The sequence below is a fragment of the Papaver somniferum genome, chromosome 7, assembly GCF_003573695.1.
Source record: "Papaver somniferum cultivar HN1 chromosome 7, ASM357369v1, whole genome shotgun sequence".
NCBI lineage: Eukaryota > Viridiplantae > Streptophyta > Magnoliopsida > Ranunculales > Papaveraceae > Papaver > Papaver somniferum.
Window position 1 is genome coordinate 67,257,680 of NC_039364.1, and position 26,205 is coordinate 67,283,884.

The following is a 26,205-nucleotide window of genomic DNA, read 5'->3' on the forward strand; positions in this document are numbered from 1 at the left end:
AACAACACCACCGAATATTTTTCTTAGCAATCTGTATGGAATAACTCCGAAACACTTTCTAGAGAATCAACTAGACAGTCAGACTCAATCTAGGCAAAAGTATCTCAAGGAGTTAATATCTCTCCCTTGTTTTGATTCACTCAAGCTAATAGAAATCAGCGAGTCTATAATCAAACACAAGGAATAACTTGGACCGTACCAAAGACCAATGTCCAAGGATCAATCAATATTAATCAACAACCAAAGGTTGGATTTCCAATTGATTGATTCAACCGCACAACCTGTATTATTTCAATTATATAAACAAATATAATGCGGAAATAGAAATAACACAGACACCAGAATTTTGTTAACGAGGAAACCGCAAATGCAGAAAAACCCCGGGACCTAGTCCAGATTGAATACACACTGTATTAAGCCTCTACAGACACTAGCCTACTCCAAGCTAACTTCCGACTGGACTATAGTTGAAGCCCAATCAGTCTCCCACTGATCCAAGGTACAATTATACTCCCTACGCCTCTGATCCCAGCAGGATACTGCGCACTTGATTCCCTTAGCTGATCTCACCCACAACTAAGAGTTGCTACGACCCAAAATCGCAGGCTTTAACAATAAGCAAATCTGTCTCACACAGACAAGTCTATCAAAAGATCAATCTGTCTCCCACAGAAAAACTCTAAAAGTTTTTGTTCCGTCTTTTGATAATAATTAAGGTGAACAGGAACCAATTGATAATTCGGTCTTATATTCCCGAATAACAGCCTAGATTAATCAATCACCTCACAACAATCTTAATTCTATGGTAGCGGAACAAGATATCATGGAATCACAAACGACGAGACGAAGGTGTTTGTGATTACTTTTTATATCTTGCCTATTGGAGAACTCTCACGATCTCAAGCAAATCAATATGATTGTACTGTTTCGATAGAAGATGCAAGATCAGATCACACAACTATGATAAAAGTAGTATCGATCTGGCTTCACAATCCCAATGAAGTCTTTAAGTCGTTAATCTGATTTTAGAAGAAGAAAACCAAAGGTTAAAGGAGAAACGACTCTAGCACGCAAACTAGTATCACATGTAAGGTGTGGGGATTAGTTTTGCACAATACTAGATATCTCCTTTATATAGCCTTTGAAATCAGGGTTTTGCCTTAGTTACAAAGAAATCAATATTCACCGTTAGATGAAAACCTGATTTAGATTCAAGTTAATATTTCTCAACCGTTAGATCGAAAACTTAGCTTATCATACACAAATGACTGTACGCTTCTAGGTTTGTTAACCGCACCCAAACATGTACATTGTTGGTTCAACAATAGTCTACTCAAAGAGGTTAACCATATGAGTGTTTCATACCAACCATGTTCTTCTCCACCATAACTAGTTCAATTGACTCAAATGAACTAGTTAAGAGAGTTGTTCAATTGCAAGGAAATCTTATGTAACTACACAAGACACAATAGAAGCAAAGATAATTTGATTCACTCGAATCGGTCAATGAACTTTAATAGTCACGGTTTGCAAATGCATTCCTTAGTCTTTTAAGATTAAGTTCAGAAATCATCTTTAGATATATAACCTTCTCAAGTTCGCAGACTAGGTTCGTGGACTTAAGACACCGGATAGAGTTTACAAACTCCAGCAGAAATTCTCGGGTTCGAGAACTACGCCGGTTCGCGGACTGGGTTCGCGGACTTGGCTCACGCAAGTAGTTTGTCAACTCTAGCAGATATTCTCGGGTTTGAGAACTTCGGCAGTTCGCGGACTGAGTTCGCGTACTTGGCACTTGCCATACTTCAGGTTCTCTTGATCAACAAAGTTCGAAAACTTCGGTTAAAGGAATACACTGGTTATGTAATCTAAACTCTCATTCCAATCATTAAAACATTCTTAGAGGAAGTTATATAGTTGTTACACTATTTCTCGTCAAAGCAATTTTGAAAGTGATTGAAACATTCATGACTTTCGTCACTAGGTAAAGATAAACTTGGTCGAAGCGAAAAGCTTACCAACACATATTTCGAGATATAGATAGGCGAGGTATACTCGACTCGAAATACCAAATGTGTATGATCCAGTCTATATATATAGCATACGACTTTTGTCTCAAAGAGTAGGAGATAGAATAGATAGACTTTTGAGTGACAGATAAGTTCAAGTCTCCACATACCTTTTTGTCAAGTTCCACTGGTTCCTTGAGTAGATCTTCTATTTGAATGATGAATCGCCATGAAATCGTTGAGCTCAACTACACTTATTATCCTAGTCCGAGACTTAGCTGTAAGAGACTAGAAATCAAGACTTATAGTTTTGATCACTAACATTGACAAACATGCTTGAGATAGCAACGCATGCGAGTTTAACCGAGTAGTTCTCTAACAGGCTTATATGATGATTGACATCAACCGATTCTAGGTTTAGAAACGGAATATGAAAATACATCCCCAGAATCGGTTTATAAGTGCTTTGTTAGAGCATAGCTCGGTCAACCTCGCATGCGTTGCTATCTCAAGCATGTTTGTCAATGTTAGTGATCAAAACTATAAGTCTTGATTTCTACCCTACATAGCTAAGTCTCGGACTAGGATAGAAAAGTGTAGTTGAGCTCAAGGACTTCATGGCGATTCATCATACAACGATGAAGATCTATACAAGGAACCGTGGAACTTCATCAACAAAAAGGTATGTGGAGACTTAAACTTATCTATCACTCAAAAGTCTATCTCTTCTATCTCCTACTTCTTATGAGACAAAAGTCGTATGCTATATATACTAGATCATACACATTTGACATTTCGAGTTGAGCATTCATTGTTTATCTTTTTATCTCTGAATCGTGTGTTGGTAAAGCGTTTCTCTTTGATCAATTTATCTTCACCTAGTGACGAAAGTCAAGAAAAGTTTCAATCACTTTGAGAATAGCTCTGACGTGAATCGGTCTGTGAATAACGGCTACATAGCGTCCTCTGAGAATGTCTCAATGATTGAAATGAGAGTTTAGATTACATAACCATGTATTCCTTGAACCGAAGTTTTCAAACTTTGTTGATCAAGAGAAATCAGGAGGATTGTGGAATTGGCTTTCCAAGTCCGCGAACCCAGTCCGCGAACTCAGTCCGCGAACTGTCGGAAGTTCTCGACCGAGAACTTCTCCTGGATTTTCCAAAACTCGTTTGTGTGCTAAGTCCGCGAACCCAGTCCGTGAACTGGGGGAAGTTATTTTTCCGAGAATTTCTGCAGAGTTTGGAAAACTCAACCGATTAACTTGAGTCCGCGAACTTGTTTGTGAACTTACGAGGTTATGATCTAAAGATGTGCTCTGAACATGAAACATTAAATTACTAAGGAATGTTTTATGCAAACCGTGGATATAATGTTCATGAGCCGATTCAATCGAATCGAATCATCTTTGTTTCAATTGTATCTTGTATAGTTACATAAGATCTCATAGCAATTGAACAACTCTTTAACTAGTTCATTTGAGTCAATTGAACTAGTTATGGTGAAGAAGAACAAGGTTAATATGAAATGATCATATGGTTAACCTTCTGGGTTACTATGTTGAACCAACATACACGTACACGTTTGGGCATGGTTTTCACGAACCCAGTAAACTTCTACCCAAGTGTGTGTGACAAGCTAAGTTTTCGATCAAACGGTTGAGAAATATTAGCATGAATCTAAATCAGGTTTTCATCTAACGGTGAATAAGGATTGCTTTGTAACTAAGGAAAAACCATGATTTGAAGGCTATATAAAGGAAACATCTAGCATTGTGCAAAACTAATCCCCACACGTCTGTGTGCTACTAGTGCGCCCGCTAGAGTCGATCTCCATTTACCTTTGATTTTCTTCTTTAAAATCAGGTTAACGACTTAAAGACTTCATTGGGATTGTGAAGCCAGACCGATACTACTTTATCGTAGTTGTATGATCTGATCTTGCATCTTCTATTGTACGAGTACAATCGATTAATTTGCTTGAGATCGTGAGAGTTCTCCGATAGGCAAGATAAAGAAGTCACAAACATCTTAGTCTCACTGTTTGTGATTCCTCGACAATCCGCTTGTGTAGTCAGGAAGGATTGTAAAGAGGTGATTGATTAATCTAGGTTGTTCTTCGGGGATATAAGACCGGATTATTAATTGGTTATTGTTCACCTTGATTTTATATCAAAAGACAGAACAAAACCTAGGGTTTATCTGTGGGAGACATATTTATCCTTTGATAGACTTTTCTGTGTAAGACAGATCTGTTTATTATCAAGTCTGTGATTTTGGGTTGCAGCAACTCTTGGTTATGGGTGAGATCATCTAAGGTAATCAAGTGCGCAGTATCCTGCTGGGATCAGAGGCGTAGGAGTACAACTGTACCTTGGATCGGTGGGAGACTGATTGGGCTTAAACTATAGTCCAGTCCGAAGTTATTTTGCAGTAGGCTAGTGTATGTAGAGGCTTAATACAGTGTGTATTCAATTTGGACTAGGTCCCGGGGTTTTTCTGCATTTGCGGTTTCCTCATTAACAAAACTTCTGGTGTTTGTGTTATTTCTTTTCCGCATTATATTTTATATAATTGAAATAATACAGGTTGTGCGTTAAGATCATCAATTGGAAATCCAACCTTTGGTTGTTAATTGATATTGATTGATCCTTGGATATTTGTCTTTGGTACCGTGCAAGTTATTCCTTGTGTTTGATTAAAGACTCGCTGTTGTTTTAGCTTGAGTAAATCAAAACAAGTGAGAGATATTGACTCCTTAAGATACTTTAATCTAGACTGAGTCTGACTGTCTAGTTTATTCTCTAGCAAAGAATTTCGGAGTTTGTCCATATAGATTGATAATCGAATTATTGGGTGGTGTTGTTAGACCCCCGCTTTTTCAATTGGTATCAGAGCAGGCAAACACGTTAAAGACCTTATAAGTCTGTGTTTGTAGCGATCTGATTATGGACGAGTGTATCTCTGATAACGTACCAGTTCAGAAATTACCAGATGATTCTAAAAGCTTGGATTCACCTGAGAGAACTGTCACATCTAAGTCAATATCCAAACATTCTCTTGATGTAAAAACTGTTGATTGGGAAACTCTCCTAAAAGAACAGTTGGATGAACTTTCTGATGAAGGTGATTCAGATATTGATAGAGATGTTGATGAGGAAGTCTCAGAGTATGTTAAGTTTTTGGATTCGTGGAATATGAAGAAGATTACAACTTCTCATGTCACACCTCTTTTGAATCCTCTCTGTCGAGAAAACAAGAAATTGAGAAGATATTACGCAGGTGTTTATTTTTCGAATCTTTCTAACGAATCGATCCTCAAGGATTATGAGGAAACCCTACGTATGAAGTCACTTGAATGTGATAATCTTTACCAAAAGTACTTTTTGTTGGAAGAGAAACTTGCAGAATCTGAAGCAAGGTATAACCTCCAGCAAACAAGTTTTGACGACAGAGAAAGCGCTTATCTCACTCGAGAAAAACGCCTTGAGGCTGATTTAGCTGCTGCTCTTGATAAAATCAAGATGTTGGAAGATGACTTGAAAAAGTTTAATACTAGTTCAAGAAAATTAACCACTATGCTAGGAGCAAGTAAAAATCATCGTGATACACGAGGATTGGGCTATAAGGGAATAAATGCTCCAAGTACTAGCAAAGAGATAAAATTTGTCAAGGCTAGTGATTCTTCTCAACAAAAGGTTTCCACTGATGGAAAAAGTGAAATACCTTCTCCGGCAGTTAAGGTTCAAAAGAGAAAAGTTTATCAACCTCCAAAGTTAGCACACATGGATCGAGGTAAGAACATACCTTATGTTTGCCACTATTGCAGAAATAAAGGTCACCTGGAAAGGAGATGTCGTTTCCGTATAAGGAATGAGAAACTTCATGATGTTCTTGTTTGGGCATCACAAGAAGTTGTGAAACCAAGATCATACGTTAAGACTGATCCTCTTAACGTTACAGGTTGTAATTGTCCAACCTTTAGGCAAAGGAATCAGTGCTATGATAGACCTAGATTTGCCTATAAACGTCGTACGAATCCTTTTCATAATCGTAATGGTTATCAAAAGGATAACTTCGTAAAGACGAAGACAAGATCCGATGCTCCCAATTGGAGAAAGACTAACTTGCAAAAGAATAGTCAATCCAATTCTCTTCCAAGAATTCTAGAAGAGAGTGATGGGAAGAAGGTTCCGACTGTTCCTAAACGCACTCAGAAGTGGATACCGAAGAAAACAATGATGTTTTGAGTGTGAAAAGGAATGATCTTCCAGAAAACTCCATGACTATGGAAAAGGCAGTATCCATGATGTTGGAACTTAACAAGTTTTTAAAAATGGAATTGGATGTGAAAGGTTCTAAAAGTGATCTCTTTCATGATAATCCAAAGGTCACTTGTGGTGAGCAAGACTTTGTTCACCCCAACGCAACTTGATTGTGTTGGAAGTGCATCCTCACCAAGGAATGCCCTGCTTTGTATACGGTGAGGGAAGCACAAGAATTGGGGACACAGATTATGTTCGGTAAGGCGGTAGAATTCGATTGGATTCATCTAAAAAGGTATGTCTATAAACTTGAGCAAGATTTGTACTTTTATTTGCTTAGAATACTTATAATAATCTTGCTTATCGTTCATTTCTACCTAACTTGATGTTTAAGGTTCTTAAATGTTTAGGTTTGAAAATAATAGTTCGGGATGTTTGGACTACATGGTACACATACCAAGTATGCATAACAACATTCAAAATCAAAATCCAGGGGTTTAAGTTCGCAAACCCGTATGCATACTTGACGTCGATATTCGGTAAACTTGTTTTGGCCGTAACTTCTTCGTCCGAACTCGGATTTACCTCATTCTTTTTGCATTCTCTTTCTTATTGAATTCTTTTCAAAATGGAGATGAGAATTGTTGAATTTGGATGAGTTAATATTGGCTTTGTCCTGTCTCTTGTTTTTTAGTGTTTGCTCCGTTTTGTTGCACTTGTTCTATTCTCTTGGACTTGGGCACTGGGATTCTTGGAGAAATCCTATTCTAAGCTATTTTGTGGCTGTTATAAGAGTGATGTTGGTGAATCACAAAGAAGGAAGTTCGATAATGGGTAGTAGTTCACATTGCTATATATTCTTGAGTGTTCACAATCATCTCATGTGAACTATGGTGCATAGTCGTCAATGATTTTGTATGTTCTTCTTTGTTAAGGAAATATTTTTATACGCTTTTGGTAACCACTCTTGGTATAAATCCGTGTGAAAAAAATTGATTCTACCTTCTAAGGGCAAAGATTGTTATTACAGTATTAATTTTTATCATTCTGTGATATTACAATTGTTTATGGGATATGTATTGTTTGCGTACGTGAACTTGAAGGTCCCATATGTTGTCAAAAGTAAAGTCGTTCATGAATTGGTTTTCGTATTGATGAAAGGACGAATGGACTTTTGATAAACATAAAAGTTATGCCTATGCAGTCATGTATTTGATGGAAAATAGGGTAAAATCTTTTGTGTGACAAGGATAAAGTCTACTATGTCATTATGCATATAGTGATGGAAAGATAGAATAGATCCTTGTATGTATTCCATGGTCTTGATCTTTATTGATCCATTCTTTTTGTATTACCGTGAAGGCTCCATTGTGTGTCTTATGTTGAGCACGATACAACTAAGTCGATTATTCTTATTGACTTTATTGGTTGTTCCATAAGATGCTATATGTTGAGCATTATGAACTAAATTAATCATCTTGGTTGGTTATTTAGTTATTTGCTCCGAAAGTCTTCTTTTGTCGAGCAAAATCATTTTACAATTAAATTGATTGCTTCGGTGATTAGTTTGGTTGTGTATTCCAATTAGATTAATTATAGGTTCTCTTGTAATTAATCTAGTTGAGTTTTTCATATATTCCACAAGTTCTTGTGTTGAGTATATGAATGGATATACTAATCATGTTCGATTGGTTGATGTAGTCGTATATTCCGTAAGGTTTTCCTTATGTTGAGTATTTGATTGATTAAGGAAGTCATCTCTGTGTAATTATCTTAGTCGTAGCTCCGTGAGTTTACTTATGTTGAGAACTTTCAATTAAATTGATCACTTTTGTGGTTTGATTTAGTTGCGTATTCCAATTGAATTAATCATGGGTTTACTTATGGTTAATTTGGTTGAGATTTGGATATAGAAAATCATTCCTATGGTTTTTGGTGTCCAATAAAAAATCCTTATTTTCCTTCGAAATTAAGGTCGCTCTTGTTGTTCTCTCGGGAATGACATCAAATGGGGGAGAGTTCTTTTGAACTTGTGCTTAATGGTAGTATCTTGCGGGGAGTGCGGCTGTGGAATTTTATAGGGGTTATCTTGTATCTTAAAACTCCTCGATGAATGTTGTTAGCTTTGGCTATTATATTGCATCTAAATTAAGTTGGTATGTATTTTTCTTCTGGTCATGAAATGTCTCTTGTGGAAATTTCATTATGATCCCATTCTTGTACCTTTGCCAATTTTATTGACAAAAAGGGGGAGAAATATTGTAGTTCACACTACAAATACATATGGTTTTCGGATCATTGTGTAATGGGGAGTGGTTTCCATGATCGAGATGGAGTATTGACTGAGTGATACATATCACCGTAGTATTATTGTTAAAGTCGTGATACAATTGGACTTTGATGTTATATAATAATACTATGACACTGTATAATAATGATCGAGAATCTCGATTTCTCTCATTGTTATAGCTACGGACCTTCAACAACGATGGTGCTAAACTTACAACCTTTGGGATCATTTGAGTACTTGGAAGGACGAAGATTTCAAGGAACGTCGAAGATTATACTATGGAATAGGAGCCACTAAAGTTTATCTTTTTTGTATTCCATATGTATTAATAGTTTTGTCACTAAAATTGACAAAGGGGGAGATTGTTAGAGCATAGCTCGGTCAACCTCGCATGCGTTGCTATCTCAAGCATGTTTGTCAATGTTAGTGATCAAAACTATAAGTATTGATTTCTAGCCTACATAGCTAAGTCTCGGACTAGGATAGAAAAATGTAGTTGAGCTCAAGGACTTCATGGCGATTCATTATGCAACGACGAAGATCTATACAAGGAACCGTGGAACTTCATCAACAAAAAGGTATGTGGAGACTTGAACTTATCTATCACTCAAAGGTCTATCTCTTCTATCTCATACTTTTTATGAGACAAAAGTCGTATGCTATATAGACTAGATCATACACATCTGACATTTCGAGCTGAGCATTCATTGCTTATCTTTTATCTCGAAATCGTGTGTTGGTAAAGCGTTTCGCTTTGATCAAGTTTATCTTCACCTAGTGACGAAAGTAATGAAAAGTTTCAATCACTTTGAGAATTACTCTGACGTGAATCGGTCTGTGAATAACGGCTACATAACATCCTCTGAGAATGTCTCAATGATTGAAATGAGAGTTTAGATTACATAGCCATGCATTCCTTGAACAGATGTTTTCGAACTTTGTTGATCAAGAGAAATCGAGAGGATTGTGGAATTGGCTTGCCAAGTCCGCGAACTGTCGGAAGTTCTCGACCGAGAATTTCTCCTGGATTTTCCAAAACTCGTTTGTGTGCTAAGTCCGCGAACTCAGTCCGCGAACTGGCGGAAGTTCTCTTTCTGAGAATTTCTGCTAAGTTTGGAAAACTCAACCGATTAACTTGAGTCCGCAAACTTGTTTGTGAACTTAAGAGGTTATGATCTAAAGATGTGCTCTGAACATGAAACATTAAATTACTAAGGAATGTTTTATGCAAACCGTGGCTATAATGTTCATGAGACGATTCAATCGAAACGAATCATCTTTGTTTCAATTGTGTGTTGTGTAGTTACATAAGATCTCATAGCAATTGAACAACTCTTTAATTAGTTCATTTGAGTCAATTGAACTAGTTATGGTGAAGAAGAACAAGGTTAATATGAAATGCTCATATGGTTAACCTTTTGGGTTACTATGTTGAACCAACATACACGTACACGTTTGGGCATGGTTTTCACGAACCCAATAAAAGTCTACCCAAGTGTGTGTGACAATCTAAGTTTTCGATCTAACGGTTGAGAAATATTAGCTTGAATCTAAATCAGCTTTTCATCTAACGGTGAATAAGGATTGCTTTGTAACTAAGGAAAAACACTGATTTGAAGGCTATATAAAGGAGACATCTAGCATTGTGCAAAACTAATCCCCACACGTCTGTGTGCTACTAGTGCGCCCTCTAGAGTCGATCTCCATTAACCTTTGATTTTCTTCTCTAAAATCAGGTTAACAACTTAAAGACTTCATTGGGATTGTGAAGCCAGACCGATACTACTTTATCGTAGTTGTGTGATCTGATCTTGCATCTTCTATCGTACGAGTACAATCGATTGATTGGTTTGAGATCGTGAGAGTTCTCCGATAGGCAAGATAAAGAAGTCACAAACATCTTCGTCTCACTATTTCTGATTCCTCGACAATCCGCTTGTGTAGTCAGGAAAGATTGTAGAGAGGTGATTGATTAATCTAGGTTATTTTTCGGGAATATAAGACCGGATTATCAATTGGTTCCTGTTCACCTTGATTTTATATCAAAAGACAGAACAAAACCTAGGGTTTATCCGTAGGAGACAGATTTATCCTTTGATAGACTTTTCTGTGTGAGACAGATCTGTTTATTATCAAGTCTGTGATTTTGGGTTGCAGCAACTCTTGGTTGTGGGTGAGATCATCTAAGGGAATCAAGTGCGCAGTATCCTGCTGGGATCAGAGGCGTAGGAGTACAACTGTACCTTGGATCAGTGGGAGAATGATTGGGGTTCAACTATAGTCCAGTCCGAAGTTAGTTTGCAGTAGGCTAGTGTCTGTAGCGGCTTAATACAGTGTGTATTCAATCTGGACTAGGTCCCGGGTTTTTTTTGCATTTGCGGTTTCCTCGTTAACAAAACTTCTGGTGTCTGTGTTATTTCTTTTCCACATTATATTTTATATAATTGAAATAATACAGGTTGTGCGTTAAGATCATCAATTGGAAATCCAACCTTTGGTTGTTGATTGATATTGATTGATCCTTGGATATTGGTCTTTGGTGCCGTCCAAGTTATTCCTTGTGTTTGATTATAGACTCGCTATTGTTTTAGCTTGAGTAAATCAAAACAAGTTAGAGATATTGAATCCTTGAGATACTTTAATCTAGATTGAGTCTGACTGTCTAGTTGATTCTCTAGCAAAGAATTTCGGAGTTTGTCCATACATATTGCTAATCGAATTATTGGGTGGTGTTGTTAGACCCCCGCTTTTTCATGCTTTATAATAATCCGATTCTGGATATAATTTTTCTTTTTAACTATGCGATCCCATAATCGGGTTTTATGTGCTTGTTAATTTACCGATTAAGATTGTATCTTCAGATTCCATTCAACAATCGGTGTTTATATATGTATCACATAGACCGATTAATAGTGTTTGACACTCCTGTATATTTAGTTGTTGAGAATCGGATTACATATGTTTAGCTATGTACCAATTGTTAACTTGATTTTTTTTTTATGTAGATATGGACTTCGGACACCTAGCGTTTTACACTAGAGAGATCACCTTGGAGGATATTCTTAGGGAACCACAACCAGTGCCAGAAAGAAGCCTCTATAAGTTTTCTTATGGGCGTGACACCCGTCTTGAACAAACCCTCGCATTGATAGACAAGCTTGCACTAGAAGAGCTTTATAAGGTCATGAGGTTCACTAGAATGAGGAGAAACATGATTTTAGTTGAGAGGGAACGCCATGGATTTATGGAAGGTATGTGGGAAGAAATGGCTCAATTTCAAGCCATGGCTGAAGTAGAAGCTACTGCTATTGATGGTGGTGTTACTGTTGTCGCTGGTGATGCTGGTGTTGGTGTTCCTGCTGATGGTGGTGCTGCTGTTGATGCTGCAAATGCTCCCGGTGGTGCTGATGCTGCTGATGCTCCTGCTCTTTAAGTTTTTAAGTTTAAGTTTTACATATTAAAAGTTTAAGTTCATAAGACTTGTGGTTGTTTTAAGTTTTTAACACTCTTTTGGGATGGTTAAGTTTTTTTATTTTGGATGATCATGGTGTTGAACTTAATATGCATTTAAAGTTTTAATTATAATTATGTGTTGCTCAATGATTCTGCCAACAATCGGGCTACTCGATATGTCAATATAATCCATGTCTAGATTCCATACAGGAATCGGTTTATGTGTGGGTTATGTATAATCTGATTCTTCATGCCTTAAAAATGCTATTTTTCATGTATGTTTTTCAAGCTACAATCGGATCACATATGCATCTATATAAACCGATTAGTGTTGGTGAAAATTCAATTTTTTTACATGTCTTTAATCGGTTTATATTGGTTACAAGAAAGACCGATTCCTGCTGGCATAAAAACACAATCGGATTTTGCAGACCTTCGAGAAGACCGATTGTTTCAAATTATTTCACTTTTTTCAAAAAAAAATAGTCGTTAGAGACTTTCTCTATATATAGAGACCTCATCCTTGGACCACATTTTCCCCAAAATTGCTCATTTTATTCCCTCTCACTCCATATACTCCACAACTACTCATTTCATACCTCCAAAATGGCATCATTTGATTCAAATGAAGGTCTATCCATCACTAAAGCATGGTACGCGGAAACTCGAGTTAGAAATCAGTCCTCCGTAAGGGTGGATGCCGCTACCTTTTGGGCAAGGGTATACAACAAATATAGGCAAAAGTTTGGGAATCCTAATGGAAGAAGTGTTCAACAAGTCCGTGATAAGCACCTAGTCATCGAAAATGCGATACTTTCTTTTTTAGTTATCCAAAAACGGATTTTGAACACTAGCCACTTTAGCTACTCCATTGAACAATTTGTAAGTATTTTTGTGGTTTATTTTACGTAATCTAAGTTGTTTGATCTTCCTACTAAACACCTATAACAAAGTAAGTTTGTGTTGTGTTTTTGTAGCATGAAGTCGTGAAAGTGCGCTACTTGGAGGAAAAGGGGAAAGCATTCACATTCGATGCAAGCTATCACTTCATGGTTTACAAAATTCCAGAGTATGCCCCGGAGATGATGATGGTGGGTGAATCGGACTCGGTTTCTTCCGATGAAGATTGATGGTTTTAGAAGTTATTGTGTAGGTTTTGTGGGTAGATCTCTAGGTAAACCCTCACGAGACTATAACTCGTCCACTAGGATCGCCTAGGGGTTTAAAGGCTTGATGCATGTGCTAAATGCATCCTACAATAATGAAATGAATGAAAAAAAATCTTACGAAAGACGACAATCGGTTTATATATGTCATATAAAACCCCGATTCGGACAATCAGATTACACATATGCCAACGTCAACCGATTGTTGAAGTCCTCTGTTAATTTTGGAACACCAACCCAGAATCGGTTTACAAGTGCATGAACATAAATCGATTCTGGGTATCGTTTACGGAAAAAAAAATCAAAAAATCAAAGTTGTTTGATGTTTTGAAGAACTCTTTAACATTAGTTGATCTTACATCTAAAACATAATTAACACCTAATACGATTAATTAGTGCTAATTAAACAGAGATAAATTAAGTACTTAAATAATTGTTGCCAATTTAGCCAGGTAAAACGAGAGTGAACCAAGGTTGCACTATTACAGTGACAATGCCCACCCACTTTCGTCCATAATGCGGGCGAGAGGTAAAATAAAGTGACCGATTCTCTCTACGGAGTGTTAATTTCCCTATGTCCTCCGATCTTCTCCATGGATAGAGCTTAGCCAAAATTAGCCTTCGTCGTTGGGACGTGGATTGGATCAGCAGTGGGTTGGTCGAGTCGAGTGAGCTGAGTCTATTTTTTTTTTTTTTTTTTTTAACAAAGAAGAAAGTTCTATTACACAGACAAAGTTGTTACATCATTATCTTATGAATGGCATTAACAAGTCTGGTGGTCGAAACCACCATTCGAGTGAGCCGAGTCTGCTCGGGAAAGCTAAATGATATACAACCTTAATCTTGTCTATCCTGTGGCCGTTAGGTTCCCGCTCGTTTTCTCCCTTTTCTCTGATAGTCTATCAAAACAAAGAGTTCTCGAATCTTGTTTGGGCTTCAAACCCTAACTATGCAAAGCACAGGGGTTCTCACCTTTCCAACAATCCCCTCTTCTCTATGCGTTAAGCATCATCAATCTTCCAAATCTCGCACTTACAAGGTACGTTATAGAACTACTACAGTAATTTCATCATCATCTTCTCCGTCGTCATCTTCTACTACCAATACTACTACTACTAATGAAGAACAGAATCAAAGAAAATTTATTTATAGTAGAGCTTCACCATCAACAAGATGGCCTCACTTAAACCTCACAGATGAAAACCCTAAAAAAATATTTCAAAATACCCAAAGCCAATCTATAACGTTACCTCCTTCAAATCAAGAATCGATTGAAGATAACGATGATTTAGAGAAAGAATCACAAACACAGGCAGTGAATTTGTTGGATATGAATGATGAATCACTTGAAGCATTAGGAAGACCTAGCAGAACTAGGGCAAAAAAAATGACAAAGTTAGCTCTTAAAAGGGCAAAAGATTGGAGACAAAGGGTGCAGATTTTAACGGATAAGATTCTTCGGTTACAACCTGATGAATTTGTTGCGGATGTACTGGATGATAGGATTGTTCAAATGTCTCCTACTGATTATTGCTTCGTTGTGAAATGGGTAGGGCAGGTAAGTTGGAATCGAGCTTTGGAGATTTATGAATGGTTGAGTCTTCGCCATTGGTATTCTCCAAATGCTCGAATGCTTGCCACTATGTTATCTGTTCTTGGAAAGGCGAATCAAGAGAGTTTAGCTGTAGAATTATTTACCAGGGCAGAGTCTGGAGTTGGAAATACTATTCAAGTTTATAATGCAATGATGGGTGTTTACTCGCGTAAAGGTCAGTTCTCTAAGGTCCAAGAACTGCTAAAATTAATGAAGGAACGGGGTTGCGAGCCGGATCTTGTGAGTTTCAACACTCTGATAAATGCCCGGGCAAAGTCGGGTTCTATGTTGCCTGGATCAGCAATTGAACTTCTTAATGAGGTTAGGAGATCAGGTCTACGGCCAGATATAATTACTTATAACACTTTGATCAGTGCTTGTTCTCGTGGGTCAAATTTAGAAGAGGCAGTGAAAATTTACAATGATTTGGAGGCTTCGTACTGCCAACCTGATCTTTGGACTTATAACGCGATGATCTCAGTTTATGGCCGATTTGAAATGGCTAGAGAGGCAGAGCAGCTGTTTAAGGAACTTGAGTCAAAAGGTTTTTTTGCGGATGCTGTTACTTATAATTCTTTTGTATACGCGTTTGCTAGAGAGGGGAATGTTGGAAAAGTGAGAGAGATTTGTGAACAGATGGTAGAAGCAGGGTTTGCTAAAGATGAGATGACATATAACACCATTATCCACATGTATGGAAAGTGGGGCCAGCATGACTTGGCATATCAGACATACAAGGATATGAAATTATCAAGATGTAATCCCGATGCAGTTACTTACACTGTGCTGATTGATTCACTTGGTAAAGCAAATAGGGTTTCAGAGGCAGCGGATGTGATGTCCGAGATGTTACATACAGGAGTTAAACCAACTTTGCGGACTTTTAGCGCTTTAATTTGTGGGTACGCCAAGGCTGGTATGCGGGTTGAGGCTGGAGAGACATTTGGTTGTATGGTTAGGTCTGGAATTAAACCTGACCATCTGGCATACTCTGTCATGATGGATGTTTTGTTTAGGTTTAGTGAGACGAAGAAGGGTATGGAATTGTATGAGCAGATGGTCCGTGATGGATCAAAGCCAGATCAAGGCCTCTATGAGGTCATGATCCAAGCTCTAATGAAGGAGAACAACGAAGACGAGGTTGAGAGGGTGGTGAGAGACATGGAAGAGGTATGTGGAATGAGCCCAGAGATTATTTCTTCTCTTCTTATAAAAGGGGAATGTCATGAATATGCTGCTAAAATGTTGAGATTGGCTGTTAGTCAGGGATATGAACCAGATAGTGAGACATTGTTATCTGTTTTGGTTTCTTCTTGCTCCTCAGGCAGGAGTCAAGAAGCTCATGCGTTACTTGATACTCTAAAGGGTTTTGCTCCCAGATTTGATCATGTGATAACTGAAGCTTCAATTCTAATACTCTGCAAGGATAACCAATTGGATGCGGCACTGGAAGAATACAACAAAACAAGGTTTGGTGTGTTTAATGGGGTTTGTTCTGTTTACGAATCTCTAATTCAGTCCTGTGTAGGTTCAGAATCCTTTGCCCAGGGTTCACAGATATATAGCGACATGAAATACTATGGTGTGGAACCTTCGCAAAATCTTTATCGGAGTTTAGTGCATACGTACTGTAAGTTGGGCTTCCCTGAAACAGCTCACCATTTAGTTGATCAGGCTGAAAGTCTTGGGATTGTATTTGATGAACTCTCCGTGTATGTTGAATTGATTGAGACATATGGAGAGTTGAATTTATGCCCAAGGGCAGAAAGCTTGGTAGGAAGACTTAGACTGAACAAGTCCAGCGTTGATCGGAAAATCTGGAATGCACTTATACATGCTTATGCTACTAATGGTCTCTATGAGCAAGCTAGGGCTGTGTTTAGTACGATGATGAGAGATGGTCCTTCTCCTACATTAGAAACTATTAACGGTCTCATGCAAGCTTTGATCGTAGATGGGAGGTTAGACGAGCTCTATGTGGTCATCCAAGAGTTGCAAGATATGGGTTTTAAGATATCTAAAAGTTCCATTCTTATGATGCTTGATGCCTTCGCAAGAGCAGGAAATATATTTGAGGTAAAAAAGATATACAGTGGAATGAAGGCAGCTGGATATTTACCAACCATGCATCTTTATAGGAGTATGATAGGGTTGTTGTCTCGAGGAAAACAAGTTAGGGATGTTGAGGTGATGGTCATGGAGATGGAAGAAGCTGGATTCAAGGCTGATCTTTCAATCCTCAACTCCCTGCTTAGAATGTATACCGCGATCGGGGACTTCAAGAAGGCAAGTAAAGTATACCAAACTATTCAGGAAGCAGGATTTAAACCTGACGAGGATACTTACAATACATTAATATTGATGTACTCGAGAGATCTTCGACCAGGAGAAGGATTATCTCTGTTGGAAAATATGGAACGACAAGGATTGAGTCCTAAGATGGATACCTATAAAAGCCTAATTTCAGCATGTGGTAAGCAGCAACTATGGGAACAAGCAGAAAATCTTTTTGAACAGGTGCGATCAAGAGGATGCAAATTGGATCGGTCAATGTATCATATGATGATGAAGATATACAGGGATTCTGCCAACCATTTAAAGGCTGAAAGTTTACTAGTACAAATGAAAGAGAATGGTGTAGAACCTACCATTGCCACTATGCACTTGCTTATGGTCTCATATAGCAGTGCAGGACAACCTAAGGAGGCTGAAAATGTGCTTGAGAGTTTGAAAACTTTGAATCTGGATCTGAGCACATTACCCTACAGTTCCGTTATTGATGCATATTTCAAGAATGGGGACTATAACTTGGGTATTCAAAAGCTATATGAGATGAAGAAGGATGGTCTAGAACCAGATAATAGAATATGGACTTGCTTCATCAGAGCTGCTAGTTTATCTCAGCGAACAAGTGAAGCCATGGTCATCCTAAATTCACTAGCTGATACTGGGTTTGATCTCCCAATTAGGTAACATAATCTATTTGCTTTCTTGCAACTGCATTAGTATATTTTCGAAGAAAGAATTCTCGTTGTTTACTTATTCTGGAAATACATTCCTGAGTAAATTGTGCATCTGCAGGCTTCTAACAGGAAAACAGGAGACTTTAGTTGTGGAAATGGACAATCTACTCGAGCAGTTAGGTCCATTGGATGATAATGCTGCATTTAACTTTGTGAATGCAGTAGAGGATCTGTTGTGGGCATTTGAGCGTCGAGCCACCGCTTCATGGGTTTTACAACTGGCAATCAAAAAAAAAGTTTATCGCCATGACATTTTCAGGTAAGCCCGACACCTCTGACATGAGTTCTTCTGGTGCTTTAAAAGAAACAACTCCTTCAAGGTTATAAGTTTCATCGTGTCAGATAGATTTGAAGTCTGGAGTAAGTTTTTCCATCCATATTTTAAACTTGTTGAAGATAGAGCGAGTCTTCCCTTTTGGGTTAATCTCTGCAGCACCACCTGGGTTACTCTGTTGCTAGTAGTGTTGTGCACAATCTAGCTCTTTTAGAATTAAATGAGTCAGATTCACTAACAAGTATCAATGAACTTATAAAGCACACTTGTGATGCAGGGTTTCTGACAAGGACTGGGGAGCTGATTTCCGAAAGCTATCCCCTGGTGCTGCTCTAGTTGGTCTTACGTTATGGCTGGACCACATGCAGGCAAGTTGTTATTTTTTCTCTTTGGCTCGCTTCCCGAGTTTAAATGTGGTGATCTTCCTCAGTTCGTAGTTTGAAAGCTTTCCGAGGTTTTACTCATATGCTTCAAATTGTTTACATTATGATTATACATTGGGAGGCACTGATTTTTGTTCCAACAGGATGCATCTTTACAAGGTTCCCCTGAATCCCCGAAATCAGTTGTTTTGATAACAGGGACTGCGGAATACAATATGGTTTCACTAAACAACACATTGAAGGCATACCTTTGGGAGATTGGCTCCCCATTCCTTCCTTGTAAAACTCGGAGTGGACTCCTTGTAGCAAAAGCCCATTCCCTTCGAATGTGGCTGAAGGACTCTCCATTTTGCTTCGACCTTGAGTTGAAAGATGCCCCATCTCTCCCCGAGTCAAATTCAATGCAGCTTAATGAGGGATATTTTATGAGGACTGGCCTTGTTCCCGTTCTCAAGGAAATAAATGAACGATTGGGGGAAGTTAGACCAAAGAAATTTTCAAGGTTGGCGTTATTGTCAGAGGATAGGAGGGAAAAAGCTATTCAAGCTGATATCGATGGTAGAAGAGAAAAGCTAGAAAAGATGAAAGCAAAAAGAGGTTTTGTGAGCCCAAGTAAGAAATCCAGTTCCCCGAGGAAAGTCACTAGGGGAAAAGTGCCAAGCAATGGTAATATTAGATTAACTAAGAAGAGAGAGTAAAACTGCCACATGAAGATGGCTTATCAAATAGCTTGGGTCTTGGAGTTTTTACGAAGACTGGAGGATGGCTTTATTTCCAGTCGGTGTAATAAAGATATAGCAAGGACATCACATCATCTCTTGCATTACCAACCAGAATATCATCTGCCTCATCAGTCACTAAAGCCATTGTAAGTTAGTTTAATAAAATACTTGTGCCCTACTTTTGGCTATTTACTTTGTTTGAAGAACTCCATTGTTGTTTATTCAACAGGTCATACTTCGTTTAAAAAATCCATCGTTATTTATTCAACTGGTCATGGATGATAGTAGTATTCTAATTTCTAAATTTATTGTTGAGCTTTTTGCAGAGACTAAGGTGGAATATCACTGAGCTGGTTCAGAGCATTGACGAAGCAAGCATCACAGCATAAAGATCTTTGGTATATCGTTCAGATTTGAGTTCTTAGCGCAAAATTGATGGAATTTCACAAATGTTTCTGAAGTAAGAGTCTGCAGTGCGCCTCCTCATCTTATATGCATAGTCTATGGACGCAAAATGGCTGTTAGGGTTTATGTGTGTGCAGATAAATTTTTGATGTGGGCGTTCTTTGATGAGGGCATGAGGGACAAATCAGGAGTTGACATGTGTTTTCCATATTAATTGATTTCAACTAATTTTGCTTCCAAAAATACAAGACAAGTTTATTTTTTGAGAAAATATTGGTTATCTTAATTGCTTATATTTTATCTTTGATATTTTTGGAAGCAAAATTAGTTGGAATCAATTAATATGAAAAACACATGTCAACTCCTGATTTGTCCCTCATGCCCCCATCAAAGAACGCCCACATCAAAAATTTATCCAATACAGACTCAATTGGCGAAGCATTTTGTAGGTTCTTGCTTGCTGCTCACTCCAGGATTTATCACAAAAGAGGATGGAGATCCATCTTCACCAACATATCAGCATTCAACCTGTTGGCTTGCAGAACAAATAAGTTATATTTGTCAGAGACAAGCATTACATTACTTCTCATAGCTTCAAATCTTTGGTAAATTATTATGCAAACACATGCCGAGTTGGATCATAGAAATTGAATGAGTGTAACACGTGTTTTGTCAATTACCTTTATTACGTCTGAATTTTACCAGGTATCCCCATGCCATAGAATGCAGTGAAAGTGACTATATAAAGTATAAAGCATTCTACTTACACTTGGGTAAACAATGTAAATTACTGTATACTACTTACACTTTGGTAAACAATGTAAATTACTGTGTACGGGTAATCAAATTTTGTATTGAATGGCTCAATGGAAAAAATGTATTATAGATACTTGTTTTATCTTTATTGCAGAACTTGTTCTGGTGCAGATTGCAAGCCATCCAAATGTTTTAGGCATTATTTTCCATCAAATGATGGAACACAAGATTAGAAAACCAGCACGAGTAGAAAGGGATCATAGTCTGCCGCGGATTTCTAATCCTACTTGACGGTAAGATGGAGGGATAGACACTAAATACTGGCCAAAACATGGACAACTCGTAATGGTCTCAGTCTAGCTGACCCAGCAGCCAGCAATCTGCATTTTGATTTCCTTAATGCAGATCATGGTTATCTTAAGATCCCAAACCAAAGAGCAGATGATGGCTTTAGAGAATATCATTTTAAGATATCTTAATATTTTTTACAAAAGAACCAGTATATCCACACACAGAAATATTTCAACCTACTACATTGCCTACCCGTTCACATTTCTTCAACCAAGTAACTAATTCATCAATTTCATACCTATTATGGAGAAACCAAATTTTGTAACAATAACCATTGGTTATGTAGGTGCTACTTTACTTTGGTGCCTGTTTTCTAACAGGGGATGGCATTACCATACAACGCAGGATAGATGATGTTGTAGATAATGAAGGGTCCATAGCATGTAGGGTTGTAATCCTACACAAACTGTCTGGCAAATAATTATTCCAAACTGCATTCACATAAAGCATTGAAAACTCAATACACAAATGAAAGGGAAAACAAATCAAAAATGAAACACATAATGATGTTACCGTTAGAATTTTAGCTCCCTTAACCCTACAATTAAGACCTAAACATTGCGGAAAACAACCTTATGCTGAAATCGGGCCTTGAACCTAGTATTAGCATACTCAACAACACAAGAAACCAGCACCTTACATAGCACTACACTACATATGATTCATACTTAAAACAGATCGAGTACAAGGAAATAGAACATACAAGACACTTAAACTTCCATGACTCATTATCAACTTCTATATCTTCACATTACTTCACGATGGATGAAAACAAATTTGCTTTTAAAGAAAACTTGTGAGGCTAGAAGAGAGTCCTAGTCATGCTTACCACATGTCACTCCAACCTTTCCATCATGAGTTGGAGGACACCTCATGGCTACATTGGACAACTCATATGACATGTCAGCTAAAGGACATGCCATGCTTAGACTCGACTTTATCTAGCATTAACCTTAAGCTAGTCTTTAGAGTAAGATTAAGCCATAAACAAACCATAAAACAAATTATAATAAATCATGATTAACTTAAACTAAATAGGAATTACTTTAACCATATGGAATTACTCAACTTTTATCAAAAACTTTTTATGCTAGCCGCACACTCGAGTCAAATAGTACGCTAGCCTCGACTATAGAAATCTACACGTCATGTTTAAGAAGCGTAAGCCATTTCTACAATCAGAAAACTAGACGGGCTATTATTCCCAAGTAAAACATTTTCTTTTTCAAAACAGAAAAACATTTTATTGGCTTAGCTTTACGCCAAAACCAAACTAAACTTGAAAACTTCATTGGGCTTAGCCTTATGCCATTTATTGGCTTAGCTTAAAGCCATACAAGCAGAACTACATATGCTCTTATGCGACCCGCTTTTTCTCCTTAATGATATCCCCATTGTCTTGCTCGAATTAAGCACTGTGCTCATATATTCTAACGAGACCAAGAACTTTAGGATATTTAATGATATCGAATGAGAACTATATTTCACACCAGAAATTACTTTATGAGCATATACACCTTACAAAAGTAAGGAAACAAACATGATGATAAAGCCATAAACATCATATTCCCATTGACTTCAAGCACAACACATAACACACATGCTTTCTCTCAAACTAGAGACTACTTTATAAAACCTTACAAGAATAAGAGAATGATGATAAACAAGCTACAAACACCACTCCCACTGAATTTCAGATTCAAACACAACATGGAATAAACTTGAAAATAAACCAAAATCACAATTCCACTGAATTTCACATTCAAACAACACACACATGCTTATTATCACTTTATACAGCTATAACATAAACCAAGTAAATAGCATATCAATAAGCAAAACAATAACATCTTAAACTCAAAAACAAGACTCCATATCATCGCAAATCACCTTTGGGCAGAAAATACGACATACAATGAGTCCTAATAAGTTTATAAGACTAAATTCTCATATGAAAAGCTCTCACACATTTGAGACTTGATTCACATCAGATTTTATAAACACAAAACACCTTTGGGCAAGATTCGTGTTTATAATTTCGGAATGAATCAAACAAACCACCACAATCACATGTATTCTCATTAAAACACTTCCACATACTCTCAAAGCATCACTTTGGCAACACTTAGTCGAGTAATGGAAGCTACAAACTATTACAAGTTACAATTTTTCAAAACAGAAAAATTCAGACCCGACACTTACAGCAAAACCACCATGTTGAGAAGTCCATATCTACGCAGATGTGAACATACTTATAAACCTTCTACAACTGCTCCAATACTTGTTGTCCTGATATTTTCAGTCCCACCCCGTCAAGCATGAAGTACTAAACCACCATATGTGAGAAAACTACAACCTTGGAAAGAAAACAATCGAAAACCCCAACCTTACAATCACCCTAACAGCTGAATATGTAATAACTAGGTGCAATAGAAGTTGAATGTTGGAATTTCAGCTCCATTAACCCTACAATTAAGACCTAAACATTGTGGAAAACAACCTTATGCTGAAATCGGGCCTTGAACCTAGTATTAGCATACTCAACAACACAAGAAACCAGCACCATACATAGCACTACACTACATATGATTCATACGTAAAACAGATTGAGTACAAGGAAATAGAACATACAAGACACTTAAACTTCCATGACTTATTATCAACTTTTATATCCTCACATTACTTCATGATGGATGAAAACAGATTTGCTTTTAAGGAAAACTTGTGAGGCTAGAAGAGAGTCCTAGTCATGCTTGCCACATGTCACTCCAACCTTTCCATCATGAGTTGGAGGACACCTCATGGCTACATTGGACAACTCATATGACATGTCAAGCTAAAGGACATGCCATGCTTAGACTCAACTTTATCTAGCATTAACCTTAAGCTAGTCTTTAAAGTAAGATTAAGCCATAAACAAACCATAAAACAGATTATAATAAATCATGATTAACTTAAACTAAATAGGAATTACTTTAACCATATGGGATTTGTTGCGCAAAACACAAAAAAGTCTAATAGTTACCTCATGGCATTAAAGTGGCGTGAATGAGGGTGAAGGTGTATGGACCAAAATAACGGTCTCCACAATGCCTACATGGTTTCTACTGCTGCTGCTGTGTCGAAGGAGTGAAGAACTTGTTCCAGAATCATTTTGCTGCTGGTATTTAGAGGATTCTCAGGTGGATCCGCGTAAGCAATATTAAGGAGATAGAGCTTCTTTGAAGCAACAAACGCAGCTGAGAATATTCTCTTCACTCCTCCTCTAGTACTGTCCAACATGTACTCAAACTCATACACTTGTAGGCCTCCATGTCCAAATCTCTCAGCAACTCCAATGACTTTAGCATCCTTCGTACTTTCCTGTATAAACAACCAAGTGACACAGTTAACAACACATCATAGATTTTGCAACCAGCAACCATATTTTATTAAGTCATTGTGTAGATGATTGGGTCAGTATGTTAAGTCTTGTCAAATTTAGTTGAAATATATTGAATCAAGGTAGATAGAACTTAGGAAGAACAAGTTGCTCCAGCTATTACTCAGCTACAACAAGGAAACAGGTTCATCAATGAAGGGCTTTTTCCTCTTAGACGTGACAACCAAACTGGAACTTTTAATTACAGTTATCCAGTTGTCACTGGTTTGAAATAACCATCAGTTGGCTTAGTATGAAGTTGGTATTAGAAGGTGCACATATTTGTAGTTAGTAAGTGCAATTATTTGCACTCTCTTTAATCAAATTCACAAGGTGTCTACTGTATTCACAATTAGGGATCGATAGCAGGTATTAACAAAAGAAACAAAAAAAGAAGGGTAGATACAGCTGTTACGAAAGGAGAAAGAGATACATAGATGGATTGTGTGTTCTTTACCTTGCGTTTTTCGGCTTGGATGAGCTTATCTGCTACGAATTCGGGACTTCCAAAGTCACCTAAAGAAGAGAGGCGAACCGGGCTAACTACAATACCCAAGTTGTTCTTCTTGTTAGTATCCTCAAATAAAACTGTTGCCCCAGCCTTTTCAACCTAAAACAGTAACCAACTACGAAAATCATACACATATACATGCATCCATGGCATTAACCACACACGGTTAGATAGTTAGTTAAGAGCCACAGAGATGGAGAGAGAAGGCGGAATGACCTTCATCCAAGAAGAAGGCTTGAGGAGAGTGAAACCCTCATTGGCGTCTGTGTACCTCTCTGTCTCTAGTGTTTGCTGGAGCTGGTTGTCCTGGGCAGCAGCCATTGTGTTGATGGAGTTATTGGTCATTGGGAAATCAGAAGCCACAGCAACCAGGATTAGAGAGACGAAAAACCTCCTCTTTCTGCAATCACCTACAAATACGAGCAATCTCATTACCACAAATGACATAAAGAAATAGCCTTAAAACAGAAAACCACGGTATAAACTAACCTCCGAGGTTACTTAAGGTATCCTCATCAGTCTCGCATCCAACACCAGCATATTGTCTAGGTGATGCATTGTGTATCTTCTTATTTGCTTCTTCTTGACTTTATGATCCATAACAAAATTTGTAGACAAAACATCAAAGAAGAAAGGACAAGATCAGGAGTTGAACTTTCTAATTTAATACAACTTCAACAAAAAAATCAAATGTATCTGAATAGAATTGCATTTCGGGAACCCACCACTGAATTTACATGAAGGGTACAAATAGTATCAAGTAAACAGAATTAGGCAAACACAATTCAAAAGTTAGCAAACAGCTATATCTGAAGGACCATAATGGATATCACATTTCCGTGAATCACCCGCACATCTCGCCACATGGTAATCTTATCCTATTGCGAGAGCCATTTCCCACCATAAAGTGGGAAAATGATATTCCACAGAACACAAACAAAAGATATCCGATAAGAAAAAACAGAAATCCAAATGTCCAAATTACAAACATAAACTACACTCTAAGTATATCCACTGTGTTTAACACAAATTTAGCAAAAGAATTGACAATCAACGCAGATGCTTAAAACTCGCATCACAAAATCTTTCAAATTTCGGTGTTTTTTTTTTTTTTTTACCTTTGGAGAACGTCATGTTGACTACAAGAGAGGATTATTTGCTGCTTGAAACCAGAGTTCTTCAGTGGGGAGTAGTAACGAACACCGGACCGGCTAACAATGCACTGGGATGGGTTCAACCAAGTTGAAGTAGAAGAGGAGGAGTTAAGGAAACGGTTCGAGAGTAAAAATGAAAGTTTGGAGATTATGGCTTCAGCCATTGGTGGATTTTGCTTACTTCAAGGTTTTCAGAACTGGGGGTGCGGGTAATGAAGGCGATATTTATTGGTTTATCCATATCTCCGGTCCTACAATGGACCGTTAACAACGTCGGTAAATTTAGTGAAAACCCGCCCTCACACGGATAGAGTTTGCGGAAGTTTTTTAATAACGGCAGGATATTAAAAGCATCTCCAACATTGGGTGTTAATTTTATGGCTTTTGTTAAGAGAAACTTAGACGCAAGCCCAAAAAAATATAATATT

At 37.6% G+C, this 26,205-nt stretch overlaps 2 protein-coding genes across 6 annotated transcripts; one reads left to right on the forward strand and one right to left on the reverse strand.

Annotated features, from left to right (window-relative positions):
* The first annotated feature begins 13,946 nt into the window (after positions 1-13,946).
* LOC113297531 (pentatricopeptide repeat-containing protein At3g18110, chloroplastic-like) lies at positions 13,947-20,473 on the forward strand. Of its 3 annotated transcripts, XM_026546022.1 has the most exons (6): positions 13,947-14,222; positions 14,742-17,746; positions 17,859-18,059; positions 18,352-18,442; positions 18,601-19,325; positions 19,506-20,473. In XM_026546022.1, the coding sequence occupies exons 1-5, from the start codon at positions 14,133-14,135 to the stop codon at positions 19,153-19,155; spliced, it is 3,942 nt and encodes a 1,313-aa protein (XP_026401807.1). In that variant the 5' UTR covers positions 13,947-14,132; the 3' UTR covers positions 19,156-19,325; positions 19,506-20,473. The 3 variants fall into 3 exon arrangements, with proteins under 3 accessions (XP_026401807.1, XP_026401806.1, XP_026401805.1); XM_026546021.1 differs by having other exon boundaries at positions 13,947-17,746; positions 19,496-20,473; XM_026546020.1 differs by having other exon boundaries at positions 13,947-17,746.
* A 342-nt stretch (positions 20,474-20,815) lies between these two features.
* On the reverse strand, positions 20,816-25,986 carry LOC113297532 (psbP domain-containing protein 2, chloroplastic-like). 3 transcript variants are annotated; one of them, XR_003333536.1, is made up of 6 exons: positions 25,742-25,986; positions 25,113-25,210; positions 24,840-25,033; positions 24,570-24,722; positions 23,717-24,054; positions 20,816-21,122 (listed from the first exon to the last, which is right to left on the reverse strand). XR_003333536.1 is itself a non-coding variant. In XM_026546023.1 (5 exons), the coding sequence occupies exons 1-5, from the start codon at positions 25,939-25,941 to the stop codon at positions 23,785-23,787; spliced, it is 915 nt and encodes a 304-aa protein (XP_026401808.1). In that variant the 5' UTR covers positions 25,942-25,986; the 3' UTR covers positions 23,623-23,784. The 3 variants fall into 3 exon arrangements, 1 of the variants encoding a protein (XP_026401808.1); XR_003333537.1 differs by lacking the exon at positions 20,816-21,122 and adding an exon at positions 22,524-23,047; XM_026546023.1 differs by lacking the exon at positions 20,816-21,122 and having other exon boundaries at positions 23,623-24,054.
* Between the last annotated feature and the right edge of the window lie 219 nt (positions 25,987-26,205).

Excerpts from the sequence above, each read along its gene's own strand:
- LOC113297532 (XM_026546023.1), bottom strand. The coding sequence starts at position 25,941 with ATGGCTGAAGCCATAATCTCCAAACTTTCATTTTTACTCTCGAACCGT. Across the intron at positions 25,211-25,741 it reads CAACATGACGTTCTCCAAAG|TCAAGAAGAAGCAAATAAGA; the intron begins GTAAAAAAAAAA and ends TGGATCATAAAG. Across the intron at positions 24,055-24,569 it reads TCCAAGCCGAAAAACGCAAG|GAAAGTACGAAGGATGCTAA; the intron begins GTAAAGAACACA and ends TTGTTTATACAG.
- LOC113297531 (XM_026546021.1), top strand. The coding sequence starts at position 14,133 with ATGCAAAGCACAGGGGTTCTCACCTTTCCAACAATCCCCTCTTCTCTA. Across the intron at positions 17,747-17,858 it reads GGGTTTGATCTCCCAATTAG|GCTTCTAACAGGAAAACAGG; the intron begins GTAACATAATCT and ends GTGCATCTGCAG. Across the intron at positions 18,060-18,351 it reads TATCGCCATGACATTTTCAG|GGTTTCTGACAAGGACTGGG; the intron begins GTAAGCCCGACA and ends CTTGTGATGCAG.